The sequence below is a fragment of the Falco cherrug genome, chromosome 4 (assembly GCF_023634085.1).
Source record: "Falco cherrug isolate bFalChe1 chromosome 4, bFalChe1.pri, whole genome shotgun sequence".
In the NCBI taxonomy this organism is placed as follows: domain Eukaryota; kingdom Metazoa; phylum Chordata; class Aves; order Falconiformes; family Falconidae; genus Falco; species Falco cherrug.
The window spans coordinates 796,891-815,456 of NC_073700.1; the positions used below are offsets into that span (position 1 = coordinate 796,891).

At 39.8% G+C, this 18,566-nt stretch overlaps 1 protein-coding gene across 13 annotated transcripts in view; it reads left to right on the top strand.

Annotated features, from left to right (window-relative positions):
• Window positions 1–18,566, top strand: part of DOCK3 (dedicator of cytokinesis 3) — a 225,395-nt gene that overhangs the window by 29,001 nt on the left and 177,828 nt on the right. For all 13 annotated transcript variants that reach the window (XM_055709450.1, XM_055709457.1, XM_055709451.1 and 10 more), the window contains exons 3-5: window positions 1,411–1,451; window positions 3,788–3,843; window positions 8,531–8,627. In XM_055709450.1, the coding sequence (XP_055565425.1) occupies window positions 1,411–1,451; window positions 3,788–3,843; window positions 8,531–8,627 (194 nt within the window). The remainder of the gene's footprint in view (window positions 1–1,410; window positions 1,452–3,787; window positions 3,844–8,530; window positions 8,628–18,566) is intronic.

Here is an 18,566-nt window from a genome sequence, read left to right on the forward strand (position 1 = left end):
AACTAAGATTTGCAAATGTCTGGAATTCATCAATTATTTTCTTTTTATATTAACTCAGATTTCATTAAAAATAATTCAAGACTAGCAGGTTGTCATTAAAACAAAATCAAGGCCCTCTTCCCACTTCTGAGCCTCTAAATGAGACTTGGGTCATAATTCAGCCAAATGTGAAGCCCTTTTTCTGAGAGGGACAAAATACACAGTTATTCGTTCTGTCCTTCTCTATTCTCCATAACAATTACCAACAGGCTCTCCTAGTGCTCTTTTAAACGCTGCAGATATTACATTGTAGCTGGCCTCTGTTGGGGGGGGAAGTAGGAAGTTGCTGGAAAAAATAGAGGAATTTTTTATGGAAAGTGGATTTTAGATCATGTAGAATTGTGGGGGTTTGGCAGTCTGGGGTTGTTGCCAGCCTGTGCACTGGGCTGCAGGAGGCAGGAGGGTGATGTGCGGCGATGGGACGTGCTGGCCCCACGTGCTGGTGGCCGGCGGTGGCCCCGTGGCGCTCGCCGTCGCCCGTGCTCCTTGGGTGCCAGGCTCAGGTCTGCATGGTTGGCTTTGCGCTCCAGGGCTGAGCGTTGCACCAGCTACGAAGAGCAGCGCATTTTTCACACGAACTGAAGCAGTGTGATGTGCCTTACGGGGCAGAGCAGCAGTTTGTGGACACGATGGCTGGCTGAGCTGTTCGCCTTTCCACCGTCAGACCCAGACGGTGCTCTCTGCCTTTTCCTTGATGAATCTTGCATGGAATGCCATGACTTTCACCTGTGTAACACAGGAGTAATTGGGAGGTTCTATTTAGCTGGTGGCTTTTGCAGCTTTAGTTTTTACTCCTGGTACATTATCCTGACTGGGGCTGCTAATAGATGGGGATACAAGAATAATAATTGGGTTGGTGAAATTAGATTCCAAAGTCTGTCCTCCAGTCTCACAGACATACATAAGACCAGACGTATGCAAAGAATTTATATTTGTTTAAACAGTATTAGAAATGTATGGTAATGGCTTTTCCCGTCTTTAAAAGGACAGGGTTTTGAAGTCTGGAAATTTTAAGATAAATACTCTGAAGAGACTCATGTACCAGCATGTGAGAGAAGCGTTCGGCACAGATTCCTGCATGGGTGCTGAGTGTGGCTGTGAAACCCAGTGAAACCACTGGGGCTAATGGTTATGACTGGTTGGAATAAACAGAAGCTTTCTAGGTTCTTAATTGCTTGTCAGCGTTGCAGAGCAAAAGAACAGTTATAATAAAAATCCTAAACCAAAACAAAAAGCCCTTTAAAAACTTTTGCCTGATGTGAGGCACAGCTGGTTTTTGAGATGATTTCAGTAACTGTGTAGTTCTCAGTTTGCTTCTGTGTAAAGTAAGCAAGGCCACAAATTAACATAGTGTGTTTGATCTGGTTGTAGGTTGGTACAGAGGTGTTTCCATCAAGAAGCCAAATGTAAAGGTAAGTGGGAATACATGTTTTCAATCTAGTGGGAGATTATACGTATCTTCCTGTGGCAACTCAATAAACTTTTCATTTTCCTTACCCTTAGGGCTTTACTTCTCCAACTTTTTTCCTGGGGGGGGATTGGATGTATTTTCTAAGTTGAAAGTGTGATACTCATTAATCACCCAAAGGATCAGAAACTTTACTGACATGTAACGTGTAATCTTTCCAACATTTATAAATCTTGTTCAATTTGATTCTCTCTACCCTACTCCCCCAAGAAAAGCATAGGTGGGTGATCATGCACTGCTGAAGTCAGGATTTTTAAAGAACACATTTAATAATTTGCATTATTAATTGAGGGAACTTCAAAAAAGTCTGATGAAAAAGGTTATTGTAAGTTTGTTCTTTTTTCAGATATTTACAGTTGAACCACTGCATTTAGTTATTCTCCAGTCATATCCCTTTTCGCTCTTGGAGAACTTTTTTTGACTGTTAGGAATTTTTTGCGAATGAGTGCATATTTTTATGAATGTATGTATCCAAACATGTAAATAATTTCTTCTATGTAAGCATCACTTCATTGTCTTTTGGTTTAAATATAGCTTGTATTGATTGTAAAAGAAAAGAGGACCAAATTCCTCATGTTTACCAGTATTATGGAATAACTATTACCTGTGTTACGTTCTCATGACTATGATACTCTTTTAATGGAAAAGCCTACATTCTTTGTGTGTGTGTGTTGGTACATATGCTGCCTGCACATATGTTCAGTTTTGATAGGAAAGCCCTCCAAACCTCCCTTGGTTTCTTAGGTAACCAGCACAGGATCACAGAAATAAACAGCATTAACTGGAAGTGAACCAATCAAAAATGAAAAATGAAGTAGCATTTCTTCCTTTTCCAGATTTTCTTGTGGCTGAAAGTATGCACATCTACTTTTTGCCTCTGATGAAACTATTCCTGTTAGATTCATCTTTTTTCCTTGTGCCACTTTACTGTGAAAAAGAAGGAATTTTTCTTAGTGTTTTGAATAATTTTTTACTTAGTATTTCTTTCAAAACACCTCCCCCCGCCCCCCGCAAATCCTAGATTGTACTGTCTAAAGCTCTAAAAATGTAAAGCCCACACTTGATTACTGACGTTTTTGCCAGAGGCTGTCAACTGGTTTTTAGCCTGAAGGTGTCCCATGCTGATCCTGCATCCCTGCTGAAGTGCAGGCTTCCTGTTCTTATGTACAGAGTTTGCTGCAAGGATTCAGGGCTGTGTGTTTTACAGAGATAGTGGAACACGAAGGAAAGTTTGGTTTAAATTGCCTCTTTTCCCCATGTCTCATCGCACAAGAACGCAATGGCACTGGGAAGGTTAGAATCCAGCCATCTTGGGAACAGCAAAAGGCAAATCTCCGGAGCCATCCCAAGTGGGTTTAAACAGCTTTTTGTTGCAAGGAGAAGGGAATCTGATAGCTCCAGCCTGTGCAAGTAATACAGTACTTCTTTCTTTAGTGAAAAACTGGCATGGGGTCTAGACACAAATTTGATGGTAGGCTTTTAGTGTTGTGGGTTTTGTTGTTGTTTTTTTTAACCTCTGTCCTTGTCACCTAATGAAATGTAGCACACCGATACAGAAGCCTGGTCTGGATGCACAGTGGTGCTATGCTGCAACCTGCATGACAGCCACTTTCCTGGCTGTTCCGGCTGGCCGATGTCTCCCCAGTAGATATTCCTGGTAGCTCCATCTGTGACTCTTCCTTTCTGCTGACTGCAGGCCATTTACTGAGCTCTGCCTGCTTGGCACACCTTTTCCCCACTTGCCTCTCACCTCTTGGTGGGCTATTGGGCTCACACAGTCTTTGCAGTAGGAAGACAGCTAACTAAACTTAAGTGTTTATTTTTAAATCAATCTTCTCCCTTCCAAGGCAGCTGTGTAGGATTAGGGTGATACCTTTTATTTTGGTCCAAGTTGACTTACCCACGATTTTTATACCGAAGCATGTTTCCCATACCAGCCGTGTTTCTGAACACTTCAGGGTTTTTGGGGAATGGAAAGTATTCAGCTTGAGTCTTTGTATGAGAATTTTATTGAACAGATCTGAAAAACTTCCTTATTAAGAAACTGACCTTTCAGGATGGAGGTTTGATTCAGTGTGCTGTCCTGTTCTAAGGTGGATTAAAATGATCAATTGTGACTAACTTGAATGTTGACTTTTGACTGTGGCAGCTTCTTTGACACACTGGTGGGGTTTTTCTTTTATAGTTATATTAGCAATTATTTATTGTGGCTTAGGATATAAATGCTAAAAACTGAAAATGTATTTGTTTAACGTAAAGACTTTTTTTTTTCTCTTGCAGGGGATTTTTCCTGCAAATTATATTCACTTGAAAAAGGCAATTGTCAGTAACAGAGGGTGAGTATTTTTCCTTCTTTCTAAGAAGCTGCAGTGCTTTTCATCTAGAAAGGAATCTAAGAAATGGTTATTAAAATCTATAGAGCGGTTTTAGTGCATTGTGTCTTCTGCTGGGTATTAGGATTTGAGAGTTAAATGTAATTCTGCAGAGCTTTGGGGTTTCTTTGGTTTTTAATGTAGCAAGAATCAATTATCTTGGTTACTCCTGTTCACTTTCGCTCATAAAATTGTAACTTCAGAGGTATTATCTAAAACATGCATTTTAAAGAACTCTGGTTTTCATTTCTGCTTGTTTCTTCACTGGCAAAATTCTGTATGTTCCTGTTTGTTATGGAGGCACTGGCATGTTGGCAGCCCATGTTGTTTATCAACAGATTTTCACTGAGACATAGCTGACAGTGTGACTAAGTTACCTTGAAACTTTTCAAAAGGATCCAACTCTCCACACCTCAAGCCAAAAAATTACTGAATTATACTCTGCTGAAAATATTTTACTTTCACTGTCTTTATAGATAACTCGTAGTTTGCTAGAGGTAGGTTTAATTTAGTTAATGTGAATAGCAGTACTAACGGTGACATAATGTCAGATTTTACCCAGTGTGGGCTCTGTAACCTGCAGAGCTTCCTGTGAGGTTGACTAACGTGCCTGAAATCAGTGTCTTGTGCCTTCACCGCTGCTTTTACCTGCATATTTGAGGTTAAGGCTGCTGCAGGGAAATGTAGAAGTACAGCATTTCAGACAGTGACCCAAGGCAACAAAGGAAATATGGAAGATAAAATGTATAAAAAGTCATCTAGTGAAGTACCTGTAGAAAAATGTGACTTATAGTTGTGGATTGTGTGTTTGTCCTCAAAGGGACTGAGTAAAGATTGTAAGGGCAACTGTAATTACTGATGCTTCATAACTTTGGGGTGTAATAAAATTATATGTATTGCATAGAACGACTACTCCTGACCTGTCGTTGCCTTAGGGGAAAGACCAGTTTCCTGTAACCTGTAGTTAATTAGTATTTGATGTTAGTTCAGAATTTGTAAAGGGTAACCAGTTCAGGATACTGAACTTCAGATACTTACTAGGAAAGTTGATGTACTTTTTAAAAATAAGTATCAAAGACTGGTATCCCAATTGATACAACAGAATGTAATATAGTTCTGAACCAAAGAAATTCTGTCCTTGTATTTAAGAATATATTCAAAGTGTCAACATAAGCGTTTATGGAATAACAGCATGTGTGGTGGTTTAACCAGGGGGGTGGCTGAACACCACGCGGCCGCTAGCTTCGTCTCTGCGCGCCCCCACAGTCGGGTGGGGAGCAAACTGGGAAAAGACAAAAGTAAAATTTGTGGGTTGGGGTAAAGACAGTTTAATAGGACAGAAATGGAAGGGAAAATAATAACTGTAAAAGAATATACCAAAAAAGTCATGCACAATGCAATTGCTCGCTGCTTGCCAAGTGGTGCCCAGGCAGTTCCCGAGCAGTGGCCCCAGCCAGTTTCCTCCTGGTTTGTGCACTGAGCATGATGCCATGTGGTGTGGAACTGGAACATCCCTTTGGCCCACTGGGGTCAGCTGTCCTGGCTGTGTCCCCTCCCAGCAACTTGTGCCCCTCAGCCTGCTGGTTGGTGGGGTGAAGTGAGAAGCTGAGAAGTCCTTAACTTAACGTAAACATTGCTTAGCAACCTCTAAACCATCAGCATGTTATCAACATTCTCATCCTAAATTCAAAACACAGTACTGTGCCAGCTACCAGAAAGAAAGCGACCTCTATCCCAGCCAGAACCAGGACAGCGTGGCGTGTAGTGTTCTTAGATTTGAGTCATAGACCCAATGTAATGCCATTAATATGTGGGTATAACGGAGGCAGTGCAGGTTTATAGGAATGCAAAGCATTAAATTTACATGGTTCAATGTAGTCCAGATGTGCGTTCTCTTTAAACCCAGCCATACTGTTGAAGGTCAGTCTTCCAAAGCGTTTTATTATTCACTGATGCCAAAAGTTTTAAAATCTGTTTCTAAAAATAACCTTTAGAAGAACATATTTCTTCTTTGGTTTTGATTTTTCCTCACATATTAGTTATTTTATTATGTAATTCCTTTCATCCTTTAATTTTCTGCAGTTTCTTAAAGGGATGTAGAACTATTTTGAGTCTGTTCCCTGTAGTGGCATTTTACAAAGATCTGAAGGGAACTGAATTTTCAGCTAGAAGTGGTTGCACCATTGTTTTTAATGGTGCTAGTGTCAAGCAAACTTTTGATGATATGTACTAAATGCAGAATTTTTGTTTAACCCTTGAAATGATCTTTAAATATGAGCTAAAGAAGAGGTGTTGGGATTGTGATCATATTCTTAGTGTCATACTTCAGATCACAAGCATACTCTGTGGAGATTTGTTAAAATATTGAGATTTTTCTGGTCTTACTGTGGCCACGTTTTGGAAAAAGGAAAAAAAAAATCCAACAAAAATAAACAATGCCAAAACAAAACAAAAAACCAGCAACAACCTCCCCCCCAAAAAGCTACCAAACCCACCAAACCAAAATATTGCAGGAGTAGACTAGAGCGCAATCTCAGGTGCCAAGTGTCTGTCAGTGTTTCAGTTTCTCGCAACAAAATGTTGGAATGACAAGGTTGTTGGCGTAATAATAGATAAAAGATTTGTGATCTGGTTTAGTCTGCTGGCATGTATATATATGAACTGGTGCTTTCCAGTCGCAGCTTTAGTGGGTTGATTGCATACTTAATGTGACTATGGCAGGTTTGTAAGATGGTCATGTTTCTAAAATGTATATATTTTGGATCTTAATATAAGGTTTACTTACGTCATTGAGATTAATATGGGTGTTCTGGTAGCTTGGAAATGGGGAATTGAAGGTTTTGTTTGGTAAGTGTTCTGCTTCAAGAATACGTGGAGACATACAGTGACTTGACTTCATCATCCTCTCGCGCATCATTTGTTACTTTTGGCTTCAGCTAATGTGGCACAATTATTTGCAGTAAGAATTTTCAAAAGGGAAATAATGCTGCATGTTGCTTTTTTTTTAATGATTAACTGTGTTCTCTTTAAAAAAGAAACAAACCAACCCAAAAAACCAACACCTTTCAGAATTAATTACATCTCATTGCTCATATATTTACTTGTTAGCACTCATTTAACTCTGCAAAAAGGACAGAAGAAATTGTTTAAAGTCATTATGGAATGGGGAGTTTGCAGCTTCTCTTCAGGAGCATTTCAGAGCAGCTGTACTGCTCAGGAGGAGGGGGTCCGTGTCTGTGGTGGCCGCGGGGCGTGCCGCAGGGGCTCTTACTTGATGCTACTAGTCCCAAACCACGTCTTGAGCCAGTGTGTTTCAGTACCACTTCTTTAGGGTCTATGGAAAACTTTTCCAATGTGGTGTGTTTCAGAAATGTGATGGGGTTTTTTTGGTTTTGGTGTTTGTTTTTAAATTCTGCCCATTTTTTATTTTTTTTTAAAACTTGCTGAAAGAGCAGAAGCTTGAAATAGACCTTATTTTTACAGTGTCTTGACACTTGTTTCAGTAACAGCATTGGACATGGTTCAATGAAAGAGCAAGTCAAGGCACTAATGGATTGGATAATATAATGATATTAAAATACATTCATTAGAAAGAGAGACCTGTGCTTAGCTGACATGGACCTGTTGGTTTGGGTCCAGAGGAGAGGGCCGTAAAAATCATCAGAGGGAATGGAGAACCTCTCCTATGAGGAAAGCCTGGCACAGCTTGGGTGGTTCAGCCTGGGGAAGAGAAGGCTCCAGGGAAACTTTACTGCAGCCTTTCAGTATTTAAAGGGAGCTTATAAGAAAGTTGGGGGCAGACTTTTTAGCAGGGCCTGTAGCAATAGGGCAGGGGTTAATGGTTTTAAACTGAAAGAGGGTAGATTCACACTAGATATAAGGAAGAAATCTTTTATGCTGAGGGTTGTGGAACACTGGCACAGGTTTCCCAGAGAGGTGGTAGATGCCCCTTCCCTGGGAACATTCAAGGTAAGGTTGGACGGCGCTCTGAGCAACCTGACCTAGTTGAAGGTGTCTGCTCATTGCAGGGGCATCGAAATGGGTGACCTTTTAAAGGTGTCTTCCATCCCAACCTGTTCTACGATTCTCCTTTAACGGGTATGGAGCACCTTGACTGCAAGGGGATAAGTCCTGTTCTTTTGGTTAGAGGATAGGTCGCTTGGGTTTCATAAGCAATATTGAAAAATTCGTCTGGATAGGCAAGGTAAATAGATGGTAGATCTTTTGGGTAGTTGATGATACTGGCCAATGTATTAATTCGAGGGGAAAAAAAAGGGTTGGACTAGTGTAGAAAAAAGGGACACAAACTGTGAAGGCACACTTTACAGGCAAGTTAATTTAACATGCTATAATCATGAAAAGTTTTTCGTTGCCCTTGATTAGAATGAAATATATTTTCAACAGGTAACTTGGAAATGCATCACATAACCTGATTCATGTGGAATGTAATGGAGGATCAGTTGATGTTACTGTGGAGTTACTTCAGTGTTAATGATGAGAAAACGTTCCTCTTAAGATATTTTCCTTTATGTTGAAAAAATTCAAACAAGTTCAAGTTCCAGCATTTTACAAATTACTGTGCTGACATTTATTTCTTTTTCTACCTTTTCAATGGTACCTTTCCTAACTTTTTCCCCATCTTCTTGCATAGGCAATATGAAACAGTTGTGCCGCTTGAGGACTCTGTTGTGACTGAAGTCACAGCAACACTGCAGGAATGGGCTGTGCTCTGGAAACAGCTGTATGTGGTAAGAACAGCCCTCTTCTCATTGTACTTTCCCCCAAGATATCTGAGAAGTAACGTTGCCTGCATTTCAGTCCATTAGGACAAAGTAGTAACTATAAGAATTGTTAGATTAATTTTATCTGGCGGGGGATTTGCTAACTGCAGAATCACTGATCGTGTGAGGTGCATGTGGGCCAAGTTGGAAACTTCAGCAGTTTTGAAATCTGCCTTCAGATCTGGAAGCTTCATTGTTTAAAAAACCCCCAATTTTAGAGTGTTCTTAAATATGTAAGAAATGTAGGTGTTTAGTAACACACAATGGAAGGCTGTAAGTCCCATCAAAAGAAATATTCAACACAGTTTGTGAGTATTTGTTTTAGCATCTAGAGTTTGAAAGAAGAAGAACTTAAAGGGTTTTTTTATATGATTTTTTCTTCACTTATTAAAAATAAACACTCAAGATAAGTGAATTGAGTTTCATACTTAATTTTCAGTTGCTGCCACATAATGTCACCTACTTCTGCCTTCATCTTTGTTCTTCTCTTACTTTTTTAATGGCCAAATCCCATGGAACAGCAAATAAAAAACTTGCACATTTGAAAGTATTTTTTTTCTGTTTTTTTTTTCTCTCTCCTTTTAGCTTTTTAGCTTAGCAATTACAAGCTGTAACTGTAGGATTAGGATCAAGAACTGTAGGTGGTATGAGCATGAATTTCGTGTCTTTCCTTACTTAAGAGAAATACCTTTACAGAGAGCTGCAGCAGCTTTGTTTCCTTATGTAAATCTGAAGTGGCAGCAGTTAGATATTGAGGAAATAAAACCAGAAAAGATCCAGTTAAGTGATGAGACTAGCGTATCACTAGCGTAGCCAGTACTCCCTTCAAAAAGCAATCAAGTCTATGATGAAATTAGTTTTACTTTTGTTGCTCCCACTTCTCCTGTGGGGATCATATGACTCTGAAGAAATTTTCTTGGAAAGTAGCATCCAGTCTAATTGGGATGGGTGGGGGGCCATGGTACATGCTATATATGCTTTTTTAATACCACTCTAAAAGCTAGTACTCCTTCTTTTACCATTTCAAATACTTACACCTCTGGTGTATGTGAATAAAGCGATCTTTTCTGTTTTCTTCCTGTAAGATTTTCTCTCTCCCCAGTGTCAGATGAAGAAGACAACAGTAACACGGACAATGGTACTGAATTGGAGAAAGGGGAAACATTTTACCTACAAATGAGTTGCACTTCCTTTCTACTAATCTGTTTTGGGTTTATTGTTAAAAGGAGTTCCTTGAGGGAAGGGAGAGAGAAAGCTCTAGCTATAAACTTTCACTTAGTAATTTTCTTTCTGGGACTGCTTTCTGTTCTAGCTCATTATAGTTATTATAACATTGCACACAGCATTATTGTATTCTTAAATAACAGGGCAAAGAATTTACTGTTTTCATGGAACTTTGGAAGGAGGCATATTTCATGACAAGAAGAAATTGGCAGAAGAATTTACTGTTTTCATGGAACTTTGGAAGGAGGCATGTTTCATGACAAGAAGAAATTGGCAGAGGTTCTGTCTGAGTAAAATAAATTTTGTGGTGTATTTTTACCCAGAAAGAAGATATTTCTAATACAGAGGTGATCACAGAATTGTGTAGGTTGGAAGGGACCTCTTGACATCATCTCGTTCAGCTGTTTTCTCGAGTAGCGTCAGAGCTTGTCCAGGACAGGGTCACTCAGGTTTTGAGTTTCTTGTAAATGGAGACTCCGCAGCTTCCCTGGGCAAAGCTGTTGGTGCTTAATCACCTTCAGTGTTTTCTTATGTTCAGGACTGCTGATGTAGTGGTACCATAGCCGTTCTGATGTGAAAGAACAATCTGTCGTTAGGTAGGTAACAGAAATCTGTCCTATTTACAAACTGTAAATTTGAAACCTGAGGAAGTGTACAGAGGTACACAGATGGATGTGGCAGAGCTGGGATTAGGACTTTATAATTGGTATTCAGGTGAGGAGCTACGCTGTAAGGTCATATTCTAAAACATATTAAGACACTAAATGGAAGTGCTTGTTGTTGGATCAGCACCAGCAGAAATTTTTATTATTCCCAAACTGTAATAAGAGTCACATAAGAAATCTCATTGATGTTATTTATCATGCTACTGTGCCTAGTCAGCTTTGTAGAAAAGTTTCTTACGGTAGTGAAAGTTCAAATGCCAGTTACTGCAGGTGCTTTCAGTAGGTCAGTACTTACAGATGGTAACAGTAAGCACGTGGTTATTTAGTAGTACCGCACCTCTTAACTTCTCTGAATAGGATAAAATGTTCATCTTGTGCTTTTTGGCAAATGTCTTTCTTGGATTATTGTTTGAAAGACTAAGTTTGTTTCAATTAAAAATGCCAAGAAATTGCTTTAGTAATATTGTTGAGATATGTTGTAAGGCTTGTATTTGCCTTCGGTTAAACAACAAGAACTGGAATGTAATACTCGGGAAGCCTGGAGGTATTAAAACACTGCCTGAAGAGGGATGCTGTGTTGCTTCAAGATAAAATAGCTCAAATGACAAAATAATTGGGGGGAAGAGGGCAACGGTGGGAAATAGAAGGGCAGAGTGAAGCACAACTTTTAGAGAGACAGTTGTAGAAAATTAGTTTGTATAAAATATTGCCAATCTTCTTCAACCCCTTCTGACCACAGAGTCCATGCTGTTACTAAGAAGAAACTACGTGTGGGAAGCTTGAGTAGCTTTGAGTTATAAGAGTTGTGCAGTAACTTTAGTTAGTATATCTGTGAAATATATATTGGAAAGATTAGCCTGAGTTCACTATACTACACAGGGCTGTGATATCTTTGTAATTTTTGCTGTCAAGGTGAACATGAAGTGATAGTCTTAGCAGGACTAGAAGCTGAGACTGTGCAGAAAGGCGTTTGTGTGCAGGGAGTTCATCAAGGAAGGGCTGTGCCTGAAATGAATTTGGAATGGAAGGATATAAGGTGTGTGCTCTGCTTTACTGTAATGTCAAGCTTTGCTCTGAGTGGTTGGATTCTGGTATTGTAACCCTGTAAATGATAACAAAACAGTAAGATTTTTGAAAATGCAGGAGGTTTTTCTCATACTGGAAAAGGATTCAAATAAGACTGGTATGGAAGCTAACAGAATTTGTAATTTATATTGGGTCTTTTTGTAGTAATAATGATAACTTAGTTTAAAATTCTATGCGTACCTAAAAAATCACCTCTTTTGTTACTGAGTAATCAGTAATAGAACTTAAAATATTTAATATTTTTAAAGGAGTAAAGATGATACGACCTTTTAGCAGGGCCTGTTGTGATAGGACAAGGGGTGATGGTTTTAAACTACAAGAGGGTGGATTCAGACTAGATATAATGAAGAATTTTTCATGCTGAGGACGGTGGAGCAGTGGCACAGGTTGCCCAGGGAGGTGGTAGCTGCCCCATCCCTGGTGTCATGTTTTAACCCCACCGGTACTTCGGTGCTCACCGCCCCCTCGCCCAGCGGCACGGGGAGGAGAGTCGGGAAGGAATGTAAAACCCTAGGCTTGAGAGAAGAACAGTTTAATAATTGAGATAGAATAAGACCAAACCAATAATAATAATAACAGTTACAATGAAAAGGAGGGAGAAGGGGAGAGGAATGAAATCCAAAGGGAAGGGAGAAAAGAAAACAAGTGATGTGCGATGCAGCTGCTCACCATGCGCTGACCGATGCCCAGCCGGTCCTGGAGCAACAAGCTGCAAGCCCCAGCCAGCCCCCCCGTTTATATACTGAGCATGACGTCCCATGGTAAGGAATTCCTCTTTGGCTTGTTTGGGTCAGCTGAACTGGCTGGGTCCCCTCCCCGTGCCCCTCTGGCCCTTCTGCCAGCAAGGGCTGAGGAACCAAAAAGTGCCTGACCCAGTGCAAACACTGCCTGCGACACGAAAACCAGCACCAGCATGCTCTCAGCACTGTTCCCACACTGCATCTAAAGCACGGCACTGCACCAGCCACCAAAGAAAATTAACTCTATCCCAGCCAAAGCAGGACACCTGGGAACACTCACGGTCAGGTTGGACAGGGCTCTGAGGAACCTGGTCTAGATTATGTCCCTGCTCACTGCAGGGGAGGTTGGACTGGATGACCCTTAAACGTTCCTTCCAACCCAAACCATTCCATGATTTGTTAAAGAGCACATTTTTTTTTCCCCTATTTGAGTGTGTAGTCTGTCTGCAGATTGATACAGTGACATGACACTGGAAAATAAAAAAGCAGTTCTTTGCTTTCTGATCTGCCTGTATCCAGGCTCCTGAGCACAAAAGCAGTAAGACTTAGTAACTACTTTCTGTCAAAAAAAGGCCACTGTTCTATTTAACCTACTTGTTTTGGATTTTCCTGCTTCCACTGCAGTTGTACAAAATCTTTGGTAGGGAGTTCATGGGAACTGAGGGTTTAAAATCAGTGCTCTGAGCGCCGTGTACGCTGAGCTGCCCATAACCTGGGTAGGATTCCTGATAACCACAGCCGACCAGGTGTGTTTGTGTATGTGCCAGGGTATGTATACACATGCACATGCGTATGTACGTGTATTCTCACTTAAGTGTGTGGACCCTGTGTCTTGTGCTACTGTTTTGCCTGGCTCAAATACTCTGTGTTCTTCATTAGATTAATTTGGACAAGATACCTATTTCATTTTGTGGGAAGCCTCATAAATTTAAAAACAAGTTCTGCTTATCCTTTCTCAGTATTACAAAGGCTTATAAACAAAAGATGCCAGCGATTCCCCTGCCCAATACTGTACTTGGTATGAAGTGGAGGAGGAGAGCAAAGGAGGATTATTACTGGTTTCTCTGTAGGAAACCTAGCTTGTTCTTGTGACTGCTGCAGAGGAACAAGGAAGAGAGAGCAGAAAAGCAACAGCAAACCTGGGGGAGACTTCTGTAGGCACAGAGGGGGATAAAGATGCAAAATTGCATTCATTGCAGTGAAATACATGCATGTGGCTCTCAGGTAGTTGCCCAGACAGGTGTATGACTTCCACTGAGACAAGCACAATAATACCAATAAAGTAATAACTTTCTCTCTTTCCCTGTATGTGTTGATAAGGTTTGTTATTTTTATACTACTTCTAAATAAAGAATCTGCAAGTTCTCTGTGAGCTTTTATTAATTAGGTCAAACAAAACTCCTGTGAGTTAAGTCAGCTAAAGAGATCACTGAAACTCATAGTTGGAGCGTAGTAGCTATTTTAACAGTAAAAAAACAATTCCTTAGAGTTCAAGATGTGATGTGAGGACTATTTCTGTTGAAATAGCAGATGACTGTAGAGAGACCAAACACAATATCCCAATTTAGAATTTGGTCAGATCAATACAGGTAATTTGCTACTTTTCCCCCACTCCCCTTCTGCATAAAAGTGTGGAGTTGACTGCTCGTCTAGTTTTAGGAGTAAGAGCTAATGGCATTGGGAATAGATGGAATTTTTTGCCAGCTGAGTCTGAAATTTCCTATTGGCTCCTTCTAAATTTTCTGAGGATCCTGTCAAGGAAAAGAGAGTGGGTAAAGGGACTGGATGCAGTTGAAGCTGTCTGATTTAGGTGTTTTAGGGTGTCCCTAAAATCAAAGCGTTAGTTCAAAAGTTGCCTTGTAAAAAAAAAAAACCAACCAACCATTTGCTGAATCACTAATGTAGTTTATTCTTGTAGAGTCTTTTGTGAGACATTTTCATTTTCTGAGATGCCTGTTGCTTCATATCTAATAAAACATGGAACTGCTGATGCATTTTCTATAGTATATAGACAGAAAAAAGTGTGGTATGATCTGAAACAGATGTGCTGCATCTGAGGTCTGCTTCAGAAGATCTCTCTTGAAGGAGCTCCTTAAAGTCAGGCCTGAGCTTATTTCATACACACTTAGAGTTCTGTGCAAGCATGCTTCTGGAAAGATGAGGTATTTGTACCGAGACATCTGTACAGAAATGGTGTTGCACATATATGTGGTCCTCTTTCCTTTTTTCTGAGTAATTTTCAAGGTTACGTGCGAATCGGAAATTTATTTAGGGTGATTGTTCAGGCATTGTGAGAAATATCTAAAAAGAATCTTAGGAGCTTGTCAGGCCTCAGTTGACACCGACAGAGAGACTCAAAGGTTATCACTTTATTATCCATAGTCCTATGTTCTATATTTTGGCTGTATTATGGATGTATTGATAATTTTAGATCTTTCTGTGTTTGGAGTGAAGGTTGGATCTTCATGGAGTGGTCTGAGGCAGCTGGTTGGCTCATTAAGGGCTGTGCAGAACAAAGGAAACCAAGAGTAAATATTTACAGTTCCAGTAGCATCTAGTTCTTCAGTTTCCCGAAGTAAACAGTATACTGGGAAAACATCTGACTGCTTAGCAACATAATTGGAGACTTTTAGCAGATTTGTCATTTGATTACTAGAAAACAGTTGGCTCTTTCTTGATTGGGTTGCGAAGGGTACATGCAGAGTGATTCTGAGTGTACAGAATGATGAATGCTTCCATTTTGTATGCGTGAGGTGGGTATTTTTATAATTGGGTACCATCAGTCATGGAAGGGGAAGCTGGAGATAAATCGTAGAATAGCCCAGGTTGGAAGGTGCCTTGGAGGATCATCTAGTCCAACCTTTTGTGGGAAAAGGAGCCTAGATGAAATTATCTTGTGCCCTGCCTGATCACATCTTGAAAACAACCAGTGATGAGGACTCTACCATGTCCCGGGGGAGGTTGTTCCAGTGAACGATTTTTCTTACTGTAAAAAATTTCTGTCTTAGGTTGAAATGGAACCTCTCCCTAAGGTGCAACTTATACCCATTGCCCTTTGTCTTCTCCCTGTGGCTCCTTGTGAAGAGACTGCTTCCATCCTCTTCATAGTTGCGCTTTATGTACTAGAATACTGTGATGAGGTCCCCTTGAGCCACCTTCTCCAGGGAGAAAAGACCAAATTCCTTTTGTCTTTCCTCATCGGGCAGGTTCTCCAGCTCTTCATGGCCCTCCTTTGGACCTGCTCCAGTCTGTCCACCTCATTCTTGAATTGTGGGCACCAGAATAAAGACCATAATATAGAAGTGCCATGGTGCGATTTATGTCTACTCGTTACCTTAGGCAGTTAGAAGTTTTTGTACCTAAAATCGTAGGCTTTTATGCTGCTTAGATGTGTTGTGTGTGGAAGGCTGATTAAAAGTCCTTCTCATGCCATGTTAAACTGAGACTTGCATTTACATAAAATTATTAGCTATGGTTTCTTGGAGGTCTTTAGTGGATGTCATGACCTCTACATTTCTTCGGTGGAACAGTCCTCATGTAGAATCCACACTTAATATTTATTAGGTCACTGCCATGAGATGCAATCCATTTCAGTACATCTCCCCGTTAGCACTAACTCACTGAAGTTCAGTTTAAGTGCTTCATATTTTAAGATTATAAAGGATTCCCATAATTATTATTTTTCCCTTCCCTATTTTTAAGAGCTTTAATGCAGTTGGTCTTTCATAGTGATATATAGAACTCTGTGAGGTTTAAGGAATTATAAGTAGGCATAAGTTTTTAGGAGAGTAAAATAAGATTAGTTTGTAAGCAAGTCCTATCATTAAAATTTGAAAAATTATGATAATTGGTTTGAAAATTACTTTCCTTTGAAGACCACAGAACTCACAGCTAGTTTATTGGATTTCAAGAATGGTATAACAAGTAGCAATATATGCAGTACACTTCACCTTTCGTTTTCTTCCACATACAGATTCATGATATCATTTAAGATAATGAGGATCAACTAGACAATTCTTATGTATTTTCAAAGATACAAAAGGTTGACTATAAAACAAACTACAAAGTATTAATCAGACTGTATGGGAGGAATAGATGTTTTGAGTTACTATGGAGATAGATAGATTTTAATAGGTTTTAAAAATAAAAGACAGAATTAAATGAAAGTCACCTGCTGGTGTCCTTGGCAAGTCTTACTATGACAAACTGTGTGCCGGGTGTTTTTATATTTTCTTGCTTTGTAGGAGAATGTTATTTAGTCATTGATATGGGAGGTCATAATGTGCTCTTTTATTTTAGTAAATAGAAGAAAATAACTGCCTTCTCGATACTGAAATTCATAGCAAATTGTGGGGGAATGTGGAGGGATTTTTTGAGATTAATTTTACGTTTTTGAACTATTTAGCTAGTTTGTAGTTAACAAAGGGCTCCTTGCTTTCAGAACAATGTCCAGACAACCGCATGCTGAAAACGGTGATACAGTGTATGCGTAAAATACATGTGCAATATTAAAACATGGGAATTCGGTTTGACTGAATGCCGGTTTAAGACTGGCTGTGAACAGATGACTGGCAAGGAAACAGAATAGAATTCATTCAGGGCAAACCAGTGGCTGACCTGCAGATGCTTTCAGACTCTTTCTTTTGTACTGTAAACATACTGAACACTTAATTGCATTCGACCAAGGAAGAAAGGTTTTAATCCAGAAATCCAAACAGGAGTTTGAGAGTCTCTTCATCTGTAACTGGAGAGACCCACCTGGATTGTTCCAGATACAATGTTGTTACAGAATTGCATTTGAAGTAGAGGCAAATGTTAATGTGGTTTGATTTTAGTCTTCCAAAGGTGAGTCTTCCAAATATTGAGGAAACATGGCAGTTTGTTTTTGTTTTACTTTTAAAGAACAGAAAATTAGATAAGAGGGGGAAAAAAGGGGGTAGGAGGAACTGGCAGTCTGGCTTTTTGGAGTGAGTGAGCAAGCTTGTGTGCTATAGAGCCTAGAAGGAAAAAGGCTGATCATCCCTAGTGGGTATTTACTGGAACTAAAAAGACAGTTTGTTGGATTTCATTTTATAGGAGACAGATTTATTTTTTTTAATAGAAAAGCAAAGAACGTCTGTCCTGTTGGCATCTTGTATGGCACTGTTGTCTATGTGGTATCAAGGAGTGTCCTTCAGTCTTACCCTGATTTGTGTTACCTTCTGTTGCTTCTAACCTTAAGACACAGACAGGAGAAGGTAACTAACGTATAATAATTTATTAATAAAATTACTGTAATTTTAGTATCTGTCTGTATAAATGACATAATTGTGTATGTTTTCTGAGGGGAATGGGTAACAATCTTTCACAGGTGGGAGGGATAGACAAAGTAGGGTTATGAGAATTAGCGTATATATTATATATATTAGTGAGAACATGAACACTATAGCTGCAGCAGTGGACAGCTGGCACTTGGCTGCCAAATTTGGTCACTCTGCATTGTTGCATTTGGCTGGAGAGGAAGTCATGTTTGATTATTGGGTCTTTCTAAAGAAACAGGAATAAAAATGCATCTTATTTTAAAAACGCAGTGGTTAAGTGGCAAATGGGTAGATACTTGATTTTGCATAAGGTATTAAGATGAAACTAAAATATTTTACAATATTATTAAAGACCTGTTTGTTCTTTCTTGTTGCAACTTCCAGCCACATGACTGTGAATATACTGTAGAGATAACTGGTAAAAAAAAAACTGTTCTAAAAGTATAAAAAGGGTTGTAAAGAGTTAGGGAAGAACTAGGGAATGCCAGTGTACTCAGTTTAGTCTACATTTTCTGTAAGAGTTATGGTAAAACCTTTAATTTTGTGGCTGCTCACCATATGGTAACAAGGCTGTAAACACCTTCCTCGTGTCCAGCTGTTCTGCAGTGACTGGTGAGTGTGACCCCGAGACAGGGGGAGAGCCACCTGTAACAGGAATCAACGCACTGCGCCCTCCCAGGGTGTTGTGACCTTCCGTCTTCCAGCTCAGTGCTGCAGGAGGTATCACAAGCTAGTCACAAAGAATTAGTGGACACTTTTATACTTAAATCTGTCTTTAAACCCAAGATAATATTACTTCTAGCCTTGCAGGTAAATTCACAAAAATGTTGTAGGTTTGAAGCAGGATGCTGAACGCTATGTAGAAACCATTAGGAATGGGGATTACCTGCC